Source organism: Rhinolophus sinicus, chromosome 17, assembly GCF_057876585.1.
Source record: "Rhinolophus sinicus isolate RSI-liver-muscle chromosome 17, RSI-T2T, whole genome shotgun sequence".
Lineage (NCBI taxonomy): Eukaryota > Metazoa > Chordata > Mammalia > Chiroptera > Rhinolophidae > Rhinolophus > Rhinolophus sinicus.
Window position 1 is genome coordinate 70317226 of NC_142517.1, and position 27017 is coordinate 70344242.

The 27017-nt window shown below is 37.0% G+C and overlaps 1 protein-coding gene across 1 annotated transcript in view; it reads left to right on the plus strand.

Moving 5' to 3' along the window:
• Positions 1-9885: 9885 nt before the first annotated feature.
• Positions 9886-27017, plus strand: part of SLC9C1 (solute carrier family 9 member C1) — an 85027-nt gene continuing 67895 nt past the window's right edge. The window contains exons 1-6 of the mRNA XM_088794355.1: positions 9886-9959; positions 14534-14728; positions 15878-15978; positions 18209-18337; positions 21052-21217; positions 23979-24104. Coding sequence (XP_088650481.1) covers positions 14578-14728; positions 15878-15978; positions 18209-18337; positions 21052-21217; positions 23979-24104 — 673 coding nt within the window. The 5' untranslated portion in view covers positions 9886-9959; positions 14534-14577. The remainder of the gene's footprint in view (positions 9960-14533; positions 14729-15877; positions 15979-18208; positions 18338-21051; positions 21218-23978; positions 24105-27017) is intronic.

Here is a 27017-nt window from a genome sequence, read left to right on the forward strand (position 1 = left end):
AAAATTCATATGTTGAAATCCAATCCCCAATGTGATGCTATTCGGAAGTGAAGTCTTTAGGAGACAATTGAGCCATGAGGTCCTTATGAATAGAATTAGTGCCCTTATAAGAAGTGACAAAAAGCTAACTCATTCTCTGCTTTCCACCATGTAAGTACACAATGAGAAGATGGCTGTCTGCAAACCAGGAAGAGGGCATTCACCCTGATCTCAGACTCCCAGCCTCCAGAACTGTGAGAAAAATTTCTATTGTTTATAACCTCTCTCCCCTCGTTTGTGGTAATTAGTCATACCTGAGCAAACTAAGACACTACAAGACAGTAACTGAAATCCAAATGAAGAAATAAAGAGCATGGTAAAGTTTCCTGCATAGGTAAATGTTAAAGACAGTATAAATGGCTTTCAGCTAGTAACTCCTATTTTTCTTCTCTGATTTAAAGACAATTGAATAATACAATAATTATAAATTTAAATTGAAGGACACGAAATGTATAAAGATGCCAGTTCTGACAACAACATAAAAGGAGGGTCAGAGTTACATGGGAGCAAGATTTTTGTATTGTATTAACATTAAGTTGATATTAATCCTAATTAAATTGTTACAAAGTAAGATGTTAATGGTAATCCCAAGGACAAACACTAAGAAAATAGCTGAAAAATATATAACAAAATAAATTATGCTCACGGACACTATTGGTAGGATTACAAATTGGTGCAGACACCGTGGAAGACAGTATGGAGATTACTCAAAAACAATAAAAAATAGAGCTGCCATGAAGGGATTGGTGAAAAATATTCATTGTGATGAAAAGCAAGGACCTACACCTAATACTACTCTACCCAGCAAAGTTATCATTTAGAATAAAAGGACAGATAAAGAGATTCCAAGACAAGAAAAAGCTAAAGGAGTTCATTACCACCAAACTAGTATTACAGGAAATGTTAAAGGGACTTCTTTTAAGAAGAAGAAGAAAAAAAATGATCAGAAATATGAATAATAAAATAGCAATAATTACTTATCTATCAACAATTACTTTAAATGTAAATGGATTAAGTACTACAATCAAAAGACATGGTGGCTGAATGGATAAGAAAACAAGGCCTTAACATATGCTGCCTACAAGAGACTCACTTCAATCAAATGACATACACAGACTGAAAATAAAAGGATTACAAAAGATATTACATGAAAAAGAAAATGGGGGGGAAAAAAAGCTAGGGTAACAATACTTATACAAGACAAAATAGACTTAAAACAAAAGCTATAACAAGAGATAATGAAGGACCCAGTAATCTCACTTCTGGGTATTTATCCAAAGAAACCCAAAATGCTACTTCGAGGGAATGTGTATACCCATATGTTCACTGCAGCATTGTTTACAATGGCCAAGATATGGAAGCAACCTAAATGTACATCTATAGATGAGTGGATAAAGAAGAAGTGATACATATGTACAGTGTACTATCACTTATCCATAAAGAAGAATGAAATCTTCCCATTTGCAACAATATGGATGGACCTAGGGGGTATTATGCTGAGTGAAATAAATTAGACAGAGAAAGACAAATACCATATGATTTCACTTATATGTGGAATTTAAAAAAAATAAAACAAACGAACAAACAAAACAGAAACAAACTCAGACAGAGAATATTTTGATGGTTACCAGATGGTAGAGGGGTTGGGAGAATGGGTGAAAAGTGGGTAGGGATTAAGAAGTACAAATTGTTAGTTATAAAATAGTCACGTGGATGTAAAGTGTAGCATAGGGAATATAGTCAATAATATTATAATAACTATGTATTGTGTCAGATGGTTACTAGATATACTGGAGTGATCACTTCATAATTTATATAAATGTATAATCACTATGCTGTACACCTGAAACTAATATAATACTGTATGTCAACTGTAATTGAAAAATGAAAAAGTAGAGCTGCCATATGACCCAGCAATACAACTTCTGGGTATTTATCCAAAAAAAACACACAAAACAAAACAAAAAAAAACCCCAAAACACTAATTCCAAAAGTTATATTCACCCCTATGTTCATTTCAGCATTATTTATAATATCTATGATATGGAAGCAACCCAGGTGTCAATCAATAGATGAATGGATAAAGAAGATATGAGCCATATATACATGATGGAATATTACTCAGCCATAAAAAAGAATGAAACCTTGCCGTTTGCAACAACATGAATGGACCTAGAGGGTAATATGCTAAGGGAAATAAGTCAGACAGAGAAAGACAAATACTGCATGATTTCATTTGTATGTAGAATCTAACAAAAAAAATTAATGAATAAACAAAATAGAAACAGACCCATAGCTACAGCAAATAAGCTGATGGTTGCCAAAGGGGAGAGGTGGAAATGAATGAAAAAATAATAAAATAAAAATTTTGCCAAAACAATATCTAGTTAGAAAATATGGGGGAAGGAAGACTATTTATAATAACAATAAAAAGATAGATTATCCATCAGTAAACTTAATAAGATAGCCTGTACCTTTGTATGGGTTGTAGTTTCATGGGTTGATATATAGGTAAAAATTGAGTTGGAAACTTAATATTTATATGTGTGTGTATATTAAAACTTACTCAAGAAAAATTTTAAAGGTTCTTTTCTATTTCACTTTTCAATATACTCTAATGGCCACATACTGGACATCCTTGTAATCCAGAATATTCAGCTTTTGAGATCTTTTTTTTTTTAGCCACACCTTCCTCAACTACCCACTCTTTTTATCTTAATTCCCATTATACTTACTCTTCAGCTTCCTTAAGATATATAAACATAATACTATTAAGACATAATACTGCCCCAGTGCCTACTACAGAGAACTGTGACGAATATCCTAAATATATTATACTTGTATTTCACAAAACTCTGTATATATGTAAGCTTAGTTTATCTCTCAAAATTTGTTGAGTCATTACTTCATTTGTTCCAAATCCTTATTTATTCTAAGAAAAAGTTCATTATTTCCTTGTATAAATAACTATTGGTTGGAAAACTTGGAAGCTTCCAGGTGAAATCTGAAACTAGCCCTCATACACAGAGGGTAGGGAGAGACCAAAGAAAAGGTAGGCCACTCCAGATTGGTAGGTGGCAGATTTAATAAGGAACGGAACTTACAAGGCTTGTCTTAGGCAATCGCAAGATGAGTCGATCTCCAAACCTGTCAGCCAAAATCTTAGACTTTTATATAAAGGCCTTACCTGTGCTCAGTTTTGTGTTTCATCCACACTGCCTCTACAACACATTGCTCTCTCAAAGTTGCATCTTTGAAAATGGCTCTCAGTGTAGGAACAGTGGGTAGAACGTTCATTCCAAGGACAGGAGAAGGGGTCCAGCTCTGAGGACAACTTGGTCATGTCCTTTCAATGACTTTCTCTAATAATAATTAACATAACTGCTTTTATTATTATACATGCCACACTATTGATAACTTTACATACAAGTAAACTGTTTTGGGAAAGAAATCACTTATTTATCTCTGTATCCCACCAGTTTCCATGTATATAGACATAATGCAGATAAGGTAATTTTTTTTTCCAAATACCCACATTTCTTCACCACCCTCATCTATTTAACCAGTTCCCATCTGTCTTAACAAGGCTCAAAACTTGATTCCTCTGAGAACCTTCATTGTTCATCTCAGTGAAAAGTAATCATGACCTCACTTCTCCCGAATGACTATAGTACACGCGCTGTGCCACTCTTGTGGCATTTACTATGCACCAAAATAATTCTGAAGGGATATGAGTTAAACAGGTTTTTTAAAAAAATTCAATTCATTAAAAATTAGAAGTAAATAGGTTACAACATATATTAAACTTCTTAACCATAAAGGGTAGGCTTCACTTAAAAATGAAAGAAGAAATCACAAAAAAGCATCAATAGATTTGAATACATAAAACTTTAAAATTTAATAATGGTGAACTCTTAAAAAGCATAATCAAATTTAGATAGACATATCACAGTAAGTATTATAGAAACAAACCATGACTAATTATTTATTTTCCACTGAATTCCACCCAAATAAATTACAGGAAAAATACACTGACCTATTTATTGGTGTAGAATTCAGTGGGACTGGAGAAAGAGATGAAACACAGAGAACAGAAAATAAAATTAAAACTTTAAAATAAATGTCAATATCTTTCTCCTAAGTATATAGATATAATGATTATTTCATTTGCTATTCTAATCTTAGCTCTAATAGACAAGATCTTCCATGTGATCCTTATATTTTCATCTAAATGAGTTACTCGGAAACAATCTCAATTTTTATTTCATTGAAACATATGTGCAGTTTATCAGTTTTAAGAGCCTTTCCTAGTTTCCTTAACTGACCAAACCCCAAATGGATTTACATTGTTACCTTTGTGAACGTAATTTCCTTCAACACAATCTATTGCCTTGTGATCATAACAAGACCGCATATGAAGGCTGTGAATGCTTCCTTGTCAGCCAGGAGGATAATTTCATTAACGATGCTTTAGCATTTTCTTCTGTCTTTGGTGGGTTCACCTTTCACTTTCCCCACTCTTTGACCTCTCTTCTCTGCACACTCCTTTTCATACGCATAGAAAGAGCTTCACAAATGCTTTGAGTGACTACAATTATAAAGAGGTATCACACTGGCCAAATAAATATCTAGATTTCAAAATCATTAAAAAAATTCCTCCAGATCTGAGTCTGTGGAAATGCCGTCAGCATCTTCAGCGGTGGAAACGCTTCCGGCATCTGCAGCAGCAGAGTCGCAGGGGATCCCAGGACAGAATAGAGAACACAAAAGCCAGGTGGGCTCTTTCCCTGCATCCCACAGCTGATCTCTCCCGCTGAGGGGGCAGCCAGTTGGGCCCTAGTTCGGCCAAAGGACACAAACTCCATACCTGGGGCCCTCCCCCCCATTCCAATCCTATCCCTGCCCTTCCAGAGATTTAAACTGGCCCCTGAACTGAGGAGTAGTGTCAGATTACAGAGGAGCCTTAGTGCTCAGGCTCTGGGAAGACCGGTGTGCAACCCTGACCCAGGGAAGAGGCTGGGAAGAGTGTGATTTTTGCTGGGCTAGGAGAGAAGAGACTCCTCCACCTCCAGCCACCACCTTTTCTGGCCTGCGGGAAGAATGTGACACGGCTGGGCTGGGAGAGGGAAGACCCTTCCATCCCCAGCCCCCACCCTTTCCGGCCTGCTTAGGGCAGGGCAATTACAACTGCAGAAACACTCCCAGGGATCAGCAGTAAGCAGCAGACACAGCTCTGAGCTTTCAGCAGCTCAGAAATCTCCTGCCCGCCACACACACACACACACACACACACACACACACACGAAGTGCCCTAAGATTCAGGAGAACTGGACACAGGGCTGGTGGTGCTACTCTCAGTGTGCATATGTGCAGGCAAGGGCAGAAACTGCACTGACTTTGTAGAAACTGCCATCCAGACCCCCTCAGCCCCAAGTATCTAAATCTGCAGTCCTAACGTCACTCTGGGCACTAGGTGACCAGCTCTGCCTGCACAATGCACAGAGGACTCTTTGGTACAGCAGAGGACAACCTGGAGATTACTTGGTGGGCTTAAGCCAAGACTAGAGCTGCTTTTTTTTTTTCTCTCTCTCTCGCTTTCTTTTTTGTTTTGTTTTGTTTTGTTTTGTCTTTATAGCTTTGATATCTTTGCCTGTGTTGAGTGTGGGTTATAGGTTGTTTTTACTTTGAATGTATTTGATTTTTTCTTTGTTGTTGTTGTTATTGTTGTGCTTAGTGATTTGCTTTGTTCTGAAATTGCCCTGCCAGCGCCCAGCTTAAGAGGCACAAGATTCAACACACCCAGAAGCCAACTCCAGACCAAACAAGAGTACTACCAGGTTTGACCTACAAGTGACACACCCACAGGCAATTCTCTACAGGCACAAGAGCCCATAGAGGCCAAACCACATTTAAACGGTCAACCCTCACTCAGCAGAACACCCTACGGTGGGCAGAGCCAAGTCTCACAACTAGTCAGCCTAGGAGTTAACCCCACCTACTCACAAGTGAAAAGCAATTAAAGATCTTCTTTAATAGGACAATAACACAACACAAAAGTCACCTTTGGAGCACACGCAGAGAAGATCGAAGTAGTGTAAGTCAAATATTAAGGACACATACTACATAAGATACCCAGCAAGAACTAAGAACTCTAGGGGCTCTACCTAATACATCGAAGCAAACACAGAGAGTCAGCCAGCATGGGGAAACAAAGAAACATGTCCCAAATAAAAGAACAGAAGAAACCTCCAGAAATGGAACCAAATGAAACAGAGGTAACCAACCTATCAGAGACAGAGTTCAGAACACTGATGATAAGAATGTTTAAGGAGCTTAGAGATGACATAAAAAAGGATAGAGCAATCATAATGAACAACCAGTTAGAAATAAAGAACACGATTACTGAAATAAAGAACTCACTTGAAGGAATTATCAGCAGGTTAGATGAAGCAGAGGATCGAATCAGCAACTTAGAAGACAAGTTAGCAAAGATCACCCAAACAGAACAACAGAAAGAAAAAAGAATAAAAAAACAATGAAGATGATTTAAGAGCTCTCTGGGATAACATCAAGCGCAAGAAAATGAGCATCATAGGAATACCAAAAGGGGAAGAGAGGAAGTAAGGGATTGAGAATATATTTGAAGTAATAATGTCCGAAAATTTCCCTAACCTGATGAAGGAAACCAACATACAAGCCCAGGAAGTGCAGAGTTCCAACCAGGATAAACCCAAACAGGTCCACATCAAGACACATTATAGTTAAAATGGCAACAGTTAAAGACAAAGAGAGAATCCTAAAAGCAGCAAGAGAAAGACAGAGGGTTACATACAAGGGAACTCCCATAAGACTATCAAATGACTTTTCAACAGAAATATTGAAGGCCAGGAGGGAGTGGCAGGAGATACTCAAAGTGATGGAAAACAAAGGCCTATAACCTAGATTGCTTTATCCAGCAAGGCTATCATTTAAAGTTGATGGAGAGATAAAGAGCTTCCCAGCAAAGAATAAGCTAAAGGAATTTATTACCACCAAGTCAGCATTGCAAGAAATACTAAAATGACTTCTGTAAATAGAAGAAAGATGAAAACAATCTAACTACAAATTTTAAAATGGCAATAACTATGTACCTATCAATAATCACTTTAAATGTAAATGGATTAAATGCTCTAATCAAGAGACATAGGGTGGCTGAGTGGATAAGAAAGCAAGAGCCTTGTATATGCTGTATACAAGAGACTCACCTCAGATCAAAAGACACACACAGGCTGAAAGTGAAGAGTTGGAGTAAGATATTTCATGCAAATGGAAATGAGAAAAAAGCTGGAGTTGCAATACTTATATCTGATAAAATAGACTTTAAAATGAAGAACATATTAAAAGACAAAGATGGGCACTATATAATAATAAAGGGATCGATCCGACAAGAGGACATAACCCTAGTAAACATCTATGCACCCAACATAGGAGCACCTAAATATATAAAACAGATATTGACTGACAAAAAGACAGAGATCAACAGTAACACTATCATAGTAGGGGACTTCAACACACCTCTGACAACAAGGGACAGGTCTTCCAGACAGAAAATCAATATGGAAACAACAGCCTTAAATGACACATTGGACCACTTGGATTTAATCGATATTTTCAGAGCATTTCACCCCAAAGCTGCAGAATACACGTTCTTCTCAAGCACACATGGAACATTTTCCAAGATAGACCATATGTTAGGCCACAAAACAAGTCTTGATAAATTTAAGAAAATTGAAATCATACCAATTGTCTTCTCCAACCACAGTGCTATGAAATTAGAGATGAACTACAGGAAAAAAACTGGAAGACACACCAATTCATGGAGGCTGAATAACATGTTACTAAATAATGAATGGGTCAACCAGGAGATCAAGGAAGAAATAAAAAGATATCTCGAGACAAATGAAAATGAAAACACGACGACCCAAAATCTATGGGATGCCACTAAAGCAGTCCTAAGAGGGAAATTCATAGCATTGCAGGCCTACTTAAAGAAACAAGAAAAATTGCTAATCAACAGTTTATCTTCACACTTAAGGGATCTGGAAAAGAACAGCAAAATAAGCACAAAGAGAGTACAAGGAAGGACATAATAAAGATCAGAGTGGAAATAAATGAAATAGAAACCAGAAAGACAATACAAAAGATCAATGAATCCAAGAGTTGGTTCTTAGAGAAGATAAACAAAATCGACAAACCTTTAGCCAGACTCATTAAAAAAAAGAGAGAGAAGACTCAAATTAATAAAATCAGAAATGAAAGAGAAGTGACAACACACACCGCAGAAATAGAAAAAATTTTAAAAAATTACTATGAGCATATATTACTTTGTCTTGTGCATCTGAAACTAATAAACAAAAATCAATCCACTGAAATATTAACATTAAATGTCTTATTGTGAGTGAGGAAAGGAAAAAGATTTGGGGGACAAGGAATAATGGAATTGAAATTCACTCAGGTTGGGAATGGAAGAAAACATTCTGGGTCTTGTGTTTTCCATGCAGCACCTCAGAAGGAACGTAAGACCCCCACTGGCACAGGCCTCACAGGCTGTGTAAAATTTCTCACACCTTGAGGTTGGGAACATCAGAGAATTTTAAAACAAAATTCAAATTAATATTTTTTTCTAAATAAAGAATAAATTGTATTTTAAAAATTAAAAAAAAAAAAATTCCTCCCAAAATGTTTTTTGATGAAAGTGGGAATATGAAAATTGGCTCTATGGTAATATCATTAAGTAATTTTAATTAAAATATCCTTCACATATTATGTTTAGTAAAAAGAAATGAGTATATCATTATTCATAAAAATTTCCCCACATAAACGACCCAGAAGTGAAAGTCCACCCTGCCTGTCTTGATTCCATTCTTCTATATGCACAAAATAGCCATTCTCTCCCTTTTTTGTTCTAACCCAGCAACCTGTGTCCTTGTATTTCAAAATCTGTATTATTCTATTTTATTCAGGAAACACTCTGCTACCAGAATTCTGGGAAAACGGTGTGCATGGGCTCTTTGTCAGAAATTCACTGTTCCGAAGCTTTAAATTAACATAGCAATACAATTTCTGGAAGTTCCTTTTCACCCTTCCTTGTTTATTAAAAAATAAATAAATAGCACAGTGTCATGCGGGGTGTTATTCGGGTCTCTGGTCCCACTCCCCGCATAAGAACGCAGGATATGGTGAGGCCAAAAAGGAACACCCACGGTGCCATAGATAGTGGAGTCATACCACTATATTCTCGCTAGCGGCTGGTGGAGACACAAAAGCAAACATCTGTGGCCAGTACCCCAAGGAGGGACCTTCCTGCACCCCAGTCTTGCTGGCGGCCAGGCGAGACACAGGAAGTAGGAGACACGGGAAGTAGGATCAACAGGATCCGCAATCCACAATCCGCTTGCCAACAGCACTTGCTAGCGGCAATCCACTGATCCCTTCTCTGCCAACCAACCAACCAACCAACCCCCATAGCATAGCCACTGGCAGCTATATTCGTGGCTAATGGCTAACTGGTAACAGCTGATGGCCACCCAGCCACAGCGGATGGCCATCTGATTACAGCTGATGGTCACCTAATAACCAAGCTAGCACCTTTCCATGTGAGGCCGAGAGCCTGGAAACTGCTCTCTGGGACTCTGTCCCCACAACAGCTTTTAGGTTTCAAAGGTTTGCCTTATGTGTGCTGTTTCCAGGACTGTATTTCATTAGCCAATCAAGTCAGGGTTATGAAACCAGAGCCAATGAGTGTGGACCAGGGGTGGGGCTTGGAGCAAGTAACTGTCAGTGAGATTGCAGTTGGTTGTGGCTGTTCTGGGACGAACGGAATAGCTAGCGTCCACTTCTCATTTATGTACCACAGGATACCACTTCTGAGGCTTCAGATGGTGAGCGCTTCCTACTTTCCCCTTCAGGAAGTTGCCCTTCCACTCTGGTACTTTCTCCTTCAGCCTCCTCTCCGAGAAGAACAAATACTCCCACAGTATTCAGTTAGCATTTCCTCGGAGTTTCTACCTTTCCCATGGCAGCTAATCAAGGACTTTCCCAAAGACCAACCAGCCTCTCTGCTTAATTTTCTGCCCCTTAGCCCCTGCCCCTCCCCCATTAACTTCCTATGTCAACTTTCTGAACTATTTACCTGGCTCACGTTTGTTTGCTTTGCCTTAATGAGGTACTGAGAGGAAAGCACACTGATGCTGTGCTAAATCTCCTCAGGTGTATGGAGCAGAGGAACCAAGAGGGAGGAAAGGCTCATTCTGAGTGAACACTCATTAAGAGGGCAACAGACCATCCACTCACAGAGTATGTAAGAGGGCTGTTGTGTTGTGTGGTAGGGGAGTTCACTGAGGAGATCATCCAACCCCAACTGTTTGTCTGCTATAAACCATTAAACTAAAGCTCTGCAGCTTGTGAAGATTACTGGGACCCACAGTGCCCTCTTCAGGATATTATATTTGTCACCTGAATCCTGCAAAATGCAGTGATTAAAAGGAAAAAAGACTTCCCATTTTCAGGGGCAGGGTAAATTAGTATGACTTCCAGTCCATGAGAAAGCGAATTTCATAAGGCTGTTGAGCACAAATCCACATGCCAGTTTTGAGAGGGCAGTCATTCATTAACTTGAAAAAGAGAATTAAGCCATTATCTAATTTACTGATAAATTAACAAATTACCTATGTGGTAATTTCAAGGCAAATGAGACATGGACTCATAAACTTAACTCAAGTTGTCAAAGGTCATTTTAAGCTGAAGAAGAGTTTTAATTACATTGAAAAATCTGTTTATTCTCACTTCTAGTTCTTTACCCATATCTTTAAAAAGATTAAACTAGAGTAATATTAGCATTCACATGCTAATTTAAGATGAGATCATTTCTTGGGGTAAAAGTTTGTTAGGAGAATTTGGAGTAGAGGCTGAAGAAACTAAAACTGAGTATTTGCCACATATTCATAGCCAGCTAGTGAATTTTTGTTGAACTTGATCATATATATCCCTGAATGTCAAGGATAAGACTTGGAGTGATTTTATTTTTTCTGGAAGGGAAGTATTAGGATTGAATGTGTAAACAAGTATTAAAATTTTCAAATAAACAATTTTAGAAATGGTAAAATGCTTATGGGAAAATGGATCCCCACTTTTAAGTTGGAAAACAATAGACTACTTAACTGTATTAAATTCTTCAAGCATGTAGAAATGTATAACTATGATGCAGAAAATACTTTTCCTTTTTTGGTCAAGCCCAGGATGTTTAGTCCTGGAGTAACAGTCGACAAGTTAATACATGTCCTAAATAGTTTATTAATTAAGAGCAAATATCACTTAATAAAAGTTTATTATTAACTAAGAGCAAATAGACTTCTCCTAGAGCAGTGCTTCTAAATAATGGCTGCCCTTTAGAATCACTGGGAAGATTTTAAATTTCCCAATAGCCAGGCTGTATCTCAGACCAATTAAACTAACCTCTAGGGGTGACACCTAGGCACCTGTATTTTTAAAGCTGTCTAAATGATTCCAATGTGTAGCTAAGGTTAAGAATCTGTCTCTTAGAGGGATAGCTGGGCTTGTTCTGCTCTATCACTTATATTACTATCAAAATCCCCTGGTCTGCCTCTAGCTCCTGACATGTTAAAGAGAGGTTAAGGAATTTAGACATCCTTTGAGATAAGACAAAAGTCAAACAAAACAAAACCCAAAAAAGCAGCCCCTGCCATCAGGGCACTGGTCTGACACTCAGAATTAGGTCTCACTCAGTGACAGTACAAACCTGTCTGATGCTCACAGCTAGTCACTCTGAGACCATAAGAAAGTGAGACAAAACAAAGTCACTGTGCAACCCATGCAGTAACAAATATCCCCTCTTTCTGCTAAAATGAGTGACGGCTGCATCTGTACCCATTATATTATAGCTCATTCTAGTCTGCCCTCCCTATGGATCTTGTTTTCTGACAGCACCCAGTGTAGAGTAACCCCGCACTTCGTTAGAACTCCTCCAAAATTACCCAGACACAGCCATAACAATGATAAATAAGTTATTTCTCACAGCCTTTTACTGAAATACCCCACAGTTCTCGGGGGTGACTGTTCTACCTCATCGAGGCCAGAAAGAAACCAAATTTGTCAACCACAGATGTGTTTCTGTTGTCTTTGCCTAAAAGGCATTGATACCCTTTCTCACAATATCTGACTCAGGGATATTGAAAAGAAGCTGGTGTTGAGACTAAAAATTGAACCGTATTGCTTTTGAACTGGGTGAATCACAGTGGTTGCTAACGTTGACTCTACATTAAAATTGCCTGGGGAGCCCAGGTTACATCCAAGACTCATTTAATAGGAATCTCTGTGTATAAGACCCAGGTACCACTATCATTATAGCTCGACAGCTAATTCCAAATAAAAGTAATAAATGCAGGAAGAGAGATTACACAGACTAGAAACTATACAGGTTAGAAAACTGAGGCCAAAAACGTTGAAGTTGCTCAGTGTTGTACCCTGCGAGCAGCTGCCCATCAGGCCTTTGTATCCAGGCAGTCTGACCACACAGTTGGCACTTTTACATTGGTGCTAGTAAGCTACAACCTTTGTAAATTGTGTTTACAAGGCATTTTGATGCTGGCAACACGATACCAAGTTGGAAACAGCATAAAGTATAATTATGTAAGGATGAATCCAACAATGTAACTAAAACATATGAGGGCCGCTAGATGACGTAACTGTGGATGATTTTTTTTCTGTTTTTAAAATGTTTGTTTACATATTTATTTCAAAAGTGTTCACAATAAGCACATATTCATTTAATAAATTTTTTCCAAAATATTGTTTTGAAAAAGCAGAATAAGAAAAGAACCTATGAGAAAACATGTAATCAGAAAAGAACATATGAGAAAACATGTGTATATATGTGTGTGTGTATACACACACACAAGGTCTGAATATTAAGTTTGGGAACTTGTTGCAATGATGTTGCTAACCTTTTTTGGTATCAGAGGGATTGTGCATTATGAATTTGTACCAACTGGACAAATAGTTAACCAAGTTTACTATTTGGACGTGCTGAAAAAGCTGCATGAAAAAGACAACCTGAACTTTTCACCAACAATTCATGGCTCTTGCATCCCGGCAATGCACCATCTCACATGGCACTCTCTGTGAGGGAGTTTTTAGCCAGTAAATAACTGTATTGGAACACCCTCCCTACTTACCTGATCTGTCCCCCAATGACTTCTTTCTTTACCTGAAGATAAAGGAAATATTGAAAGGAAGACATTTTGATGATATTCAGGACGTCAAGCGTAATACGACAACAGCTTTGATGGCCATTCCAGAAAAAGAGTTCCAAAATTGCTTTGAAGGGTGGACTAGGCACTGGCATCAGTGCATAGCTTCCCCAGGGGAGTACTTCAAAGGTCACGTGACCGTAGTGATATTCGGCAATGAAGTATATAGCATTTTTCCTAGGATGAGTTCGCAAACTTAATTGTCCAACCTCGTGTGTGTGTGTGTGTGTGTGTGTGTGTGTGTGTGTGTGTGTGTAAAACTAAATTAAAAAAACATTGCTGGATTATGAGAAAAATTTACTAGCAACTGATTAATTACTTAGCAAGGCAGCTAGAACAGATGTTAATAGCAGATACTAAGCCACTGTTATGTGAGAATTGAAAGAATTTTCTGCAGGTAATTTGAGACCCCTGATGTAAAACTTTCCTTACCATGGGAAGCAGGTAGGATTGGCAGACTGCAGCTACGATCTCTTTCTTCAAACCAAGATACATCATGCCTCCTGTTGCTCCTCTTCCAAAAAGGAACAATGAAATAGGACATATAACAACTCCCCTGATTTAAATCCTTTTGGTGTCCATATTTTTATTATGAGCTTGGTTGATATACAAATATATAAAAGTTAGAGAAAACCTGACCCGTGAAGTGTTCCAAATGAGGTAAAAGAAGGCTATGACTGAATATCATCATGGTCTATTAATGTCTATCTAGACAGACCAACAAAAGAGATAAGAATATTTTCCCCCCATCTCTCTTACTTTGGAATAGCTGCCAGAACATAATTCCAGAGGCTCAGTGAAGCTGAGGGCAAACCCCTCAGTTGTCTATCCCCAGAGCTAAGTAACCTGCACCAGCTTGTGGTCCTGGCAACTGGTTAGATGAAAAATTCTTCTTTCAGACAGTTGGATAGATGCAAGAGAATAATGCTGAGTGGTGCTTGACATTGTAGATAAACAGAAGGTGGACACTGGTTAGTCTGTACCACTTGGGACTGTACCATTTCTATTTCATTTAAATTGAAAACATCATAGAAAGGGGAGTATCTTTAACTTTGGCAGACCCTAAGATATTACTAGAAATAAATAAAGAAAAATAAGTGCTTTTTTGGTTTGTTTTTGAGAACAACATTAGAAGGCCACCAAGAAGGCAAATCTTACTTTCCTTTGATCCTATGTGAATTTTGCAGAGTCATAAAGAGTTGGATTCAGATGGTCTGTAAGAAACAACAAGATGGATTCGATATCCCCTATTGTTAATTTCACTTTTTTTAACAAAAGACTTACTGACGCTTGGATGGACTATTTCAGGAATAAGTTCACGAATTCTTCTCAGGACCTCCCTAAAATCATTCTAATATTGTCTTTGATCTGCACAATTGGAGGTAGGTGTAACTCTCTTTATTTGAGTTTATTCTATGGATATATCTTGCAAATGCCACCATAGAGAATTTTTAAAAAGTAGCAGTAATAGGAAATTAGAATTTTGTTCCTAAATTCATACCTTTGTCCCAAGATTTTCAATCAAACGAATCCAACAATAATCTGCCCCTGAGAGAAAACATGTAAAATCTGATCCATATTGTTCACTTCTATGGGGTTCAAAATATTCACACCTCCTTATTTGCTAGGTCATGGTTAGATTTAAGTGATGGGGAGAACTGAAGCAGATGTGCAGACAATCAAGGATTGGAGGATTTTTTTTGTAACTGTATTATCATAAACTATAGTTTCATTCATATTTTAAAGTTAGCTGTCCCACTGCTTTCTTCACCTGGACAAAGACTTTTCAAAGTGATAGGTCTTCTGAATGGTTCAGTTACTTTTTAACCAGTTGGCAGGGTGTCTCATTGGTTTTGTCCAAATGATAAATAATGCCCAGTTCTATGAGAAAAAAAAAAAAAAAAACACTGTAGAAACCAAAAGGAAGCACTTTTTTTTTGCATTCCTTGACCTGATTAGGAATTGTATTAAAAAGAAACAGAAAACATTAAACAGTAATCAAATGCTGTGATATTTCTTGTTGCACTTTGATAACAATAATGAACAAAATTAAATATTCATTATAGGTTTTCTAATGTGTAGTAGCTTACTAGTAATGATAGCTAGTTTTTCTTATTGGGTAAATTATTATAGCTGGTTCCTCATCATTATCTTGGGAATTGGCCAGATTTCATTGAAGTTTAGTTATTAACCTCTCATTGCAGGATTGCTAAAGAAACTGACTCAGCATGTGCAAAAACTGCTATAGATATTTTAGTAGTAACCCAAGAGCCAATGATTGTTAGCAATATTTACTAATGGTTCTAAGAAAATGAGATACTTTATAGTGGAGGTCTAGCGGGAACCTAATAAATTAACGATTACGTTGATTCTGTGTGCATAAGTGCGAGGGAGGGTTTCAAACACAGGAATATAGGAAGTGAGTAGTGAAACAATATTTCACTGTCCACAGTATTAAAAAATCAGAACAAATTAAAGTTCTAAAAATGTGCTATTTTACTGCTTTTCAGTAAAGACACTTTTTTTTGCAGCATTTTTGAACCTACACTTGAAAGACTTTCCAGTTCCTCTCCCTGTGATATTATTTTTAATTGGAGGCAGTTTTGAAATATTAAGTTTTACATCTGACCAGGTATGTATAGAAAATATGAATATTTTGTACTATATCTAAAATTCATATAAACGCAAAGGTAGCTTTTGAAAATTTCTAAAACTGCGACTGTCTCTTCACTGCTCTGTTGTTTAATAGGAGCTTAGGGTGTAACACATTAGATGTGTAGAAAAAGGAGCCAGGTGTGAAAGGCTGAGATCCAGCTAAACATAGTCAAAAGAGAGCCTAGCTCTCAAATTAGGTAGGCAATTCAGAATGAGTAAATGTACAGCTACTGAGAGTACGAGTAGCCTAATGAGTCTTTAAACAGAATTCAAAAGCTTAGAAAAGAATTGGTTGATAAGACAGAAGCCCAGAGAGACTTTGAGCTCTAGTAGCAAGACAATTCTGACTTGCTACTGACTTGCTACTAATTGAAGCAATCTATTGCCTCAGTTAGGAATGTTTCATAGGATTTGCATTCGAATATAGGCTAGTCTCTAAGTATGCCTGGTTTAGAATACATCAAGAAATATAAATTAAACCTTGTATCTGGTCTTAGAAGTGAGGAGCAAGGCAAACTATAGATATAGTCGAGGCAGCTATCATATTACTAAATAGTTGGGAACAACTGGAGTCAGGTAGAGAGAGAATATCCTTATTATAAGGGATATAGAATGCATTATTGATACAATAAATAGTCCCCTAGCCCAAGGGATGGTGACAAACTTTTTCTATAAAAGTCGATACAGAAAATATTTTAGATTATGCAGGTCATAAACTCTGTCATAACTACTTAACTCTGCTATTGTAGTTCAAAAGCAGCCACAGACAATATGTAAGTGAATAGGCATGGCTGTGATCCACTAATACTTTATGTAAATAGGCATTGAGCCAAAATTGGCTTAGGGGCCATAGTTTTCCAACACCTACTCTGGTCAGTCAGAATATGAATTAGAATGTGTGTGAAAATGATTGACTTTCCCAAACAAACTTAACCAGTGATGTAAAAATAACATTATGGAAAACATATTCATGCAAGAACAGAAGCAGATTACTACTTCATTTATCATGAACAGGTTTTATAACCATATGATTTTGATACAAAAACAATATTAAGTACTCCTGTAATTTCTCTATTAGTCAACAGTTCTTTAAGCAATAAACCATATGTCAAAAACTGTGAAGGGTCTACAATTTTACTCAATTTGAAAGCAAATAAGTTAGCCTGCCACAGTTTTATAGTCCTGGGAAAAGGCATGGGACTCCTGGGCCAGCTAAAAAGGACTTTATCACTCATCACAATAGTAGAATCCAGAGTATCAGCATTTTCTTGTGCTTGTTCCATGAGTCCCAATTCCCCCAGAAAGAAGCTAAAAGGGCAGGTGAAACCTGCATACACAATGTGTTGGTTTATTAGAGAAGAAACCTGAGCTTAGAGAACTTGAATATTTCATGATGGGCAGTTAGCTAATCTGCCCTCTTGCCCAGAGGGAGACATTATCTTCATTATAATGGACAGTACAGTAAACCTGCCCTGGTTTCTGGAGAGAGACACTCTCTCTGTCTTCCAAAGCTGTTAGTCATTCAAACATTCTTGAAAAGATAGTCTGGTAGAAAAGCAATCAGTGCCTCCACTCTTAAGACATGGAGAAACATAAGAGACCATGGAGAATCAGCTCTCAAATGCGAAGATATCACCTAACACAGTGGATACGCAGTATTTCCTTAATGAATGGATGTTGAATGGATGCCCATAATAAGATTTACAAATATCAACTAAGTATTTTATGATAAAAACCATTAATTAGTTATTTCACAAACTGCATTAACTTCTCTGTCTCTATCACTGCTAGTTTTCCACAAACATCTTCTATGTAAGACATGGCTAATTATTTGTAGTTTCTAGAATTTGATGTGATTGTTTACTCCTCTGTGGATTTTGTGCATGATAATCCATCTACCTGAAATCTCTTTCTCCCTCTCGTGTGCCTGAAAATTTCCCACATATTCTCTAGTACTCATGTAAACGTTACTTCCTATACTTGTTCTTTAAAAGAATAAAGTGGGTGTAGAGATGTACATTACCTTTCTGCTGTAATTGGTAATAATCTGATGGAAAACTACAAAAATTCAACAGTTTAGACGTTAGCACTTATTAAAATTATAACGTATCTTTTTCTCTTTTGCTAGAATTAGGAATGTCTGGAGTGTATTCTATGGTAATAGAAGGATGGATAAATGAGAAAATGACATATTTTTATATTATTAGGTCCAAAGATATGCAGATGCTATACAATGGATGGATCCAGTTCTTTTTTCTGATTTGTTTACACCAGTAATTTTCTTTAATGTTGCATTTGACATGGATCTTTACATGCTCCACAAGTTATTTTGGCAGGTAAAAACTATTCTTTTTTAATATCATTCACTCATGAACTACTACATTTTACCTATGTTCGGATTTTTAAACATTTTGCTCCAAATTAGAAAACAAAGAAGACGGGAAAAGTATGAGGTGTGGAGGAAGTAAATTCAGCTTTACATTTTAGTGAATAAACCATTTCTTGGCAATTGTCTAGAATATAGAAGACTCAGGGGAAAAAAATTAGAGGAAATATGTCATTTTGAAAATCTGAGTGGCAGAACTTAATGCCAGTTATAATTTTAATTCTGATATGTTATAAGAGAGCTATTCTGAAATATATTAATTTCCACTAAAAGGAAATTATTGATGAAAGTCACGTTTTTAATACCTGCCTTCTCAAACTCCCTTACCCACATGCAGAAGAAAAAAACACAGGAGAATATTTCCAGACACAATTATAAAGCTAATTCACAAATTATTAGGCTTTTTTTTTTTCTAATCACGTGAGATTTGGACCTCATTAAGAATATGCCTTGAGGGAAAATACTTTAGATCTTAAGCAGAGGTGCATTTCTTTCAAAGTGATAAAAATAGTTTTGTAAATATAACACCACTACCTAAACTGCATTAGAAGCAAAACTATTAGAACAATTTACACTTTAAATAGAGTCCAGATAAATGGAGTTAAGACAAATGACAAGAGATGAAGAATAGAGATATAGTTTGGGCTTGTTCTCTGCCAAGCCGTCTCTTGTGTGTCTGTTCAACTCCAGGGCTCAGGGGAGGCAGGGTGAGGTAAAGGGCCCTGCTGTGCCTGTTGGTTGGTACCATTAGTATTGGCTGTAGGCAATTGGTGTCACTGCGACACATATATCTCATCATCTAGGAGGTTATTTCAGGCTTCTTCACGTGGCAGGTGCAGAGTCTCAGACATCAGCAAGAGAGGGCAAGCTCACATGTGCCAGTGCTTTTTAAGTCTCTACTTGCATCATATTTGCTCTTGTTCCTTTTAGCCAAAGTGAATCACGTGACTAACCCAAAGTCAGTGTTGGAGATAACTACTCAATGGTGTGGATTCAGAAGCAGAATTACTGCAGCCACTTTTGCAAACAATATACCATGTGATTTATTGAGGTATCAACAGCAGCTATGTGGTGGAAGAATCAGGATTTGGGCCTCCTGATCCTCAATCCTCGTGTCTTGGAGCCTAGTTTTAATGTGTTCCTTCAAACAGGAGTTGTAATACAACAATCCTGACCACCAAAACCGTAAAATGAGAACTCAACCACTCTAGAAGTAACTTACCTACAGGGCCTTGATTTTCTTTCACCATCCTGATGCTGTTGTCAAGCTTTATTCACCAAAGACACACTCTCAGTAGCTCCATATAAATACTCTGTCATTGTTCTGCTACTTCTGAGACTGGGTTAGAGATGTATGATCAAGTGCCTTTACCAAAATCACTTAGAACTAGCATCTGCACCAGGCTTCCTGTGCTCATTCCCCAGTTCATTCTGCAGGAGTGTCTCTGTACAAGTGAAAAGAGCTAAACAATCAGAAGGAAGATGATTTTAATATTTTAGTTCTTCTATATTCTTTTTTTAAACTGCATCACACTTATGCCTCTCCCGTGCCTACAGCATTGTATGCCTGACTCCATAGTAGGCAGGTGAATAAATGTATAATAATGAGGGAATGAGAACCTCTGCTTTTTCATTAAGAAAATGTATGACTTTCCTGATAGGTAGTAGCAAAAACTGAGACAGGAACCTGGGGGTATCATTTGATTCTACTTCTCTGGAGAATTGTTTTAAATGGGAGTGATTGGTACACTACTGGCAGCAGTGTTTGTTGGTAAAACATTTTGGAGGGCAGTTTAGTAATCTTTATGGAAGACACAAAATGATGTGTCTATGTTGTCTCAAATGGTAAGATTGCCTCCTATTTTAAGGCTGAATAATATTCCAGTGTGTGTGTGTGTGTGTGTGTGTGTGTGTGTGTGTGTGTGTGTGTCTCACATTTCGTTATCCATTCACCCACTGATGGACACTTAAGGTTGCTTCCATATCTTGGCTGCTGTTAATAATACTGCAGTGAATATGAGTGTGCCGTTCTGAATTCTTGTAGGTAACTTCAGGCACAATCATCACATTTTCCCAAGTCCAGTTTGGAATAAAGTCCTGCTAAATGGCCACCACAGGTAGAATAAGAGAAAGTAGAAGGCAATGGTGGGATGGCAAGGGTTTCAGTCCTAAAATAACAGAATTTCCCTTCCCACGTTTTTTTATAATCCTCTGCTGTTTCTTTACATTATTTCCGTTACCATATTTTCTCTTTTTTTGTCACTTATTTTTATTTTTTGTCACTTAGTTTAAAACTTGTGTTCTTTTTTCTATGTTAATAGGCGATGTTTCAGTTTTTATGCACAGTTAAATGTGTATATGTGTGAGTATATGACATGTATGAATGTACCTTCACACATACATATCTGTAGTCAGTGGTTTTATCAAGAAAATGAAAAGTTCGTTTTTAATTATAATATGGTACTTCTTAGGTCCTAAGAATCTCATTGCAATATTTGCCGTTTATTTCCAGAACTGTAAGCACATACATGATAAATAAGATAACTTCAAATTTCCCTTGACAGATTGAGTGTGATTGTACATCTTCAATAATCTTGACTATCTGCTTTTAAAAATGGAATACTGAAGCAATCTGATTTTTCTATCTGTGAAATTTCTTTGCAGATAATTCTAATTACAATTCCTGGCTTTTTAATGAATTATACCTTAATTCTTTGGTATCTGGCATCTGTGAATAAATTAAATTTGAAAAACACCCCATGGTTATTATTTTCGGCTATCCTTGTGTGTTCAGATCCCATACTGACTTCCAATTCTATAAGAAACCTTGGTAGGTATATTTTTCTGATTTCCTATATTTAAAACATCCTATTCTGTATTTAACTTGTCTAATTTTAAGATTTTTTGTTCACTGTATCTTTTCACAATATGAAGTGAGGTACTGGGGCGTTGGGGATTGAGCACAAAAATTTGGGTGGTGATGCTTAAAACAGAATGAAATGGCAGTGATGGGCTTACTTACTATATATATTTTAAAATCTTACAACCAATTGTGGAATAGAGTAGGGCATTATTTGGAATCCTTGACTTTATACATGGTTCTACATTGAACCAACAGGTCAGTTCTTTATATGCAATGTATACTGCATATACATTGTGGTGACATTTCTATTGTCCAACACCTCTTTTCCTTTGAAAACACTGTCACTAAAATAATGCCATTTGTAAAAAAAATTTGATTTACCTTTGAAGTCATTGTCACCATTCACACTAAAAGCCTGAAGAGTACAAAACAATAAAATTACTAATCATGAGTGTTTTCAGTGTGTACTATTTTAGGAGAAAGAAATATATTAATATATTTAAAAGTAAAATACCAAGTTAACGTAACCCACTGCAAATCCAGGGGCCTCATTCAAGAAAAACAATAACCTAATTTGTTTTCCTCCAGTCACTTTTTAATAATGAGAACTAGAACATTTGTTTTAAAACAGAATTTAATATGCCACACACATGTATGTGTGCATGCGCACACACACACTTTCATTTTATGGCCACTTAAAGGGAAAGGAACTATCTGAGGCAAACAGAATAAAGTAGGGGAGACACATCAAGTACGTCTATGTGAATAAAGGAAAGCCAAGTCTTCAAACAAGGAGATTAAGATTGTGAGGTAAGACTTTAGGAGAAGAAAGAGTCAGCATCTATCATGTAACATCGCCTCTAGGGACTTTGTCAGTGCCAGCCCCTTTTCTACTCAAAAGATTTGGGGGAGTCTTATGATACCTGAGAGCATTCTATGCTTCTCTTAACTTTTTAATTAGCTAATCTAGTTAGTATTCAACTGATTCCCTGGCCTGCCATTGTTGAATTTAGATAAATTTTTTGGATTAATTTGCAAGGTTATTCTTGGAAATGTTGGCCCTTTTGCCATTACTTGTAGAACTTGGATTTTCTTCTCACTCTGTATCTTTTAAAAAATACTTTCGTCTTGGAAATATTTTTGCCTGAGTTTTAAAAGCAAGATTTTTATAGTTTAAAGTTTTATTCTCAAAAAAAAAAAAAAAAGGAGGAGGATAAAAAGGAGGAGGAGGAGCAAAAGAAGGGGAAGAAAGGGGAGGAGGCGGAGGAGGCGGAGGGGGAGAAGATGGAGAAGGAGAAGGAGAAGAGAAAGAACCCTCCCAGGCCTATGAATAGAGTGTATGAGTACATTCACATTGTCTTTGAGCTCTTTATGGGCTGTTGACTCCTCTTATGTCCCCATTGCTATTATTTATTTCCAAATGTTCACATTTTGTTATAATTCCATTTTCTAAAGTGGAATAATTATACAACCATATCAGGTTTTTCTGAGTAAGGAAAAAACTCCAAAACACAGTGGCTTAAAACAACAATTAGGTATTATTTCTCATGAGTCTGGCGGTTTTGATGATATGGGCTATACTCTGCTGATGTTGACTGGCTAATGAATGTACAGTCAGCTGGAGGGTCATCTGGAGGCTACATGATCTAGGATGGCCTCAACTAGGAGAAACCACCTTTCTTCCACATATTTCTCACATTCATCCAGTAGGATAACCAAGGAATGTTGCCATGATGGCCGCAGCAGTCAAAGGGAGAGGAAGCAGAAATCTTTTTCAAGGCTCTGCGTGCATCAGGATTTTTTAACAAAACAGACTGGATCTCTGATGAAAGAAACTGCAAAGTCTTGCAGCAAAGGGCATATATACAGTGACAGGAAGAATCGGACCATCAAGGCAATTGAGCTTACACAAAAACAGACTGCCTTGGCTTTTCTTCTCTTCCAACAGCATACTTACTGTAGTAGATTGTGATCACAGCTATCGCATGATTGGTTCCCAAGAAGGGCTTTTACCATGTAATAACATTTGCTTTCTATGGGAATGTAGAAAATCATTAAAGATGCTCAAAGTTATAGTTTGCCAGTACAAGAACACTTAAGAGCAAAGAAAAATGATAAATAATAGATATCTAAATTTAGAATATCATCATAAATAGAAGAAAATTAGGATGGAAGTAGATAATATCAGGGTGCTCTCCATTCATGGACCTTGATTTCTAAAACCATTGAAAGGGATGTATGGGAAAATCAATTTCTATTATAGTGAGATTATCTGGAAAATTGCCTTAATCTTTTGCTTAGGTAGTGTTATAAAGCCTTGGTTTATGAATTTCCTTTATTTTTCCATCATGTTTTTGATTTTGCCTTAAATACATGCTGTGTGTATTTATATAGGCCAAATCATTGAATTTTTTAAAATAATGAATTTTATGTTTTCATCTGTACTTTGAAACAAGAATGAGAACTCAAGTTGATTATCTCAATTACATAAACCATAATCAAGAATTAATTTGGTACCCAACTATGATGGTCTAGGCTTAACTTACAGTTGATGTATAATTAAATTTCCTTGAAGGGAGTTTTCAAAAATGACTAAAGTTTATTTAAGTACGTAAAGATAGTATGTGATATAAATCCATAGCTAAGAATATTCTTCTACTTGCCAATAAAATTTTAATATTTAATACTAACGAAGATTTTCCCACATTAAATATTTTCCTTTCCATAGGTCTTTCTAGAGACCTCATCAATTTAATTAATGGAGAAAGTCTGATGACTGCTATAATATCTTTTATTTTGTTTGATAGTATTGTGGATATTAACACCAGCCTGAAAAGTGTGAATACTTCCTTAGGTAAGGACCTATGTTTTTTTCCTTAATTTCTTAAAATCAGCACGTTATATTTTCTGAAAGCTGACATGGATTTTGTAATATCTTACCATAAGTTATGCTTGTACAAGCATAATCGTGAGTATTACATCGTATAGTGATTTACCTTTTATAAAGCACTACCAAAAGTACTACATGTGTTTACAAAACACATCTTTTGTTTAATATTAGTTGTGGTTTTGTTGTAAGGCTGGGCTGGGACTTTTCATGCGGATGCTTATAAGAGCAGCAATTCCACAGGCCTAGGCTGAACCAGAAAACTTGACAAGCCCACGAGCTCATTTATCACATTTGGATAGCCCTGAACTATAAGTATCTTTTTCGCTCTATTTGTGTGTGTGTGTGTGTGTGTGTGTGTGTGTGTAAAATAAATGATATATGCACATTGTAATGAATGATTATAAAGTATACAGATGTGTAATTATCATTCAAGAGAAGGAATACAGTGTTACCAGTAACCCCAGAAACATCTTATGGGCTTCTCCCTCATTAAAACCCACACCTTCTCAGAGTATAGTCTCTGCGTTGGGAGAGGGGGAGTCCACAGCACTCTTTAAGTGTGTCCATAAAGTCAAATATTTTCATAATAATACTAAGAAGTTATTTACCTTTTTAGTGTGTTGCCATTTACACTGATTTTTGAAAAGCAATGATTACAGTCTTCTGGAGATAATTGCTGATCTATACTATTCCACTCAATGGATATCTTCTGCATTCTAAGGTCTTCTGCAGCATTATCTCATTCCACCTCCCTATCCCTTGAAAAAAGAATGTTTTGGAGGTGCTTCCAGAACAGGTTGTAGTACGTCAAGGGGTCTGTATGATGCCAAGTAATCTATGATGTTGAAGTGGGATCCTTCTACTACACCCCTGCCAAGCAATAAAGCATAACCCAAATTACCTTACCAACCACTCAAGAAGAAGTTTTAGCCATCATTGTTTTCCCTGTCCCTGGAGTGTGCTTCCTTTTGGGCAGCCAGGGACTCCGTTTACCTCTATTCTGACCCATTGTAATTTACATATTCATAATCAATGCCTAAAACTCAGAATTGAAGACTATTATGTCCCAAGAAGATCCATTCAGGGGACCATCATCCCTCTCTTGTCTTCCTCAAGAGAGTTGGTCCAGATAGTGGACAATTACCCTACTTGGGCAAAGAAGTACTTGCCTTTAGCCTTATTCTATATCCAATTAGTTTTCCCAGGCTATGGCAGCTTGGAACATCTGTGATGAACCTGGAACCCTAGTTTAGCACAGGAAGGTCATCCTCTTTAAATGCTTCATATATGGCAAGTGTATGAGAAAGCCAGACCACCACACATATACAACCTCTTCCAAAATCTAGAGTACAAAGGGAGGTGACACAATATAGTAATCGGGAGCTTTCACTATGAAATTTCCTGCAGATAAGGCTTTCCTGAAGATGACTAAGGTGATCAACAAAGAGATATCTATATTCAGAAGCAATTTAAAAACTCAAGGACTACTCTTGGGGGAAACTGAAAAATGCAAAGTAGTATAGTCTTACATACTGGTCAAAAGGATCTCTGCCCATCCTCTAAACCTGGCCCAGTATTCTACCAGGCCCCATTTAAGATAGTAAATATTGACCACAGAATTTCAGGGAACCTTATCTGAGATGACATCTACAGTCTAATCAGGAGAACTTTCTTGATAATCACTAGGAAAAAAAGAAGGGAAAAATAAAAGTGAAAAATAAAAAAAGAAAGGGACTGATGTGGAAGTTCATAAATTCATTAATCCAACGGTTATTTATTGATATATACTATGCAGTAGTTCCTATCCTAGGCCCTGGTAATTCAGCCATGAGCACACTAGTCCTTACTTTCATAGAGCTTGCCTTATAATTTTGATAATAATTAATGGAACAGAATTTTGTGTTTGTTTAAGTCTCAGAGGAGTAAAACTTATAAGCATTCACCCTATTAAAATAATAATAGTAGTAACTGCAATAATAAAAGCTCTTCTGTAGGAAGAAAATAATAGTAAATTTATTTCCTTACCCTTTAGGACTTTCTTCTTCTTTTTTTTTTTTTAATTGGGGAAGGGGAACAGGACTTTATTGGGGAACAGTGTGTACTTCCAGGCCTTTTTTTTTCCCCAAGTCAAGTTGTTGTCCTTTCAATCTTAGTTGTGGAGGGTGCTATTCAGCTTCGAGTTGTTGTCCTTTCAGTCTTAGTTGTGGAGGGCGCAGCTCAGCTCCAGGTCCAGTTGCCATTGCTAGTTGCAGCCCACCATCCCTTGCGGGAGTCGAACCGGCAACCTTGTGGTTGAGAGCCCACTGGCCCATGTGGGAATCGAACCGGCAGCCTTCGGAGTTTGGAGCACGGAGCTCTAACCGCCTGAGCCACCGGGCCGGCCCCATTTCTTCTAATTTTTAATGGCTTTGAAAGAAAAATTTCCCTTAAGAAAGAAAGAAAGAAACTTGATAAGATTAACTCTTATACTTTATTTATATTTCATTGATATCAATTGACACAATTGTGAGTCAATAATATTTGTAGTAATCATTATTTTTATAACATATAATTATTTAAAGTTACTTTATCTTTGAAATCTTATAAGAGAGAAAAACTAAGAACAATTATTACATTCGGAGTTCTTACCTTTTCCAAACATTTTAAACGAGAAAGCAGCTTCCAAACTGGGTCTTCTAACTCCAGTTCCCTGCACCCTTCTAAAACCATAGTTGGCCTCTGTTCTTTGTAATAGGAGGTGCTGGAGTCCCCATATTATCACCGTGGCCTAGGACAGATGTGGTTTAGAGGGCTATTCATGAAACGCTCCTCCCATGTTCACACTATCCCTACAGATGTTAAATATTTCCACTTGGCAAATATAGAAACCATGGCTCC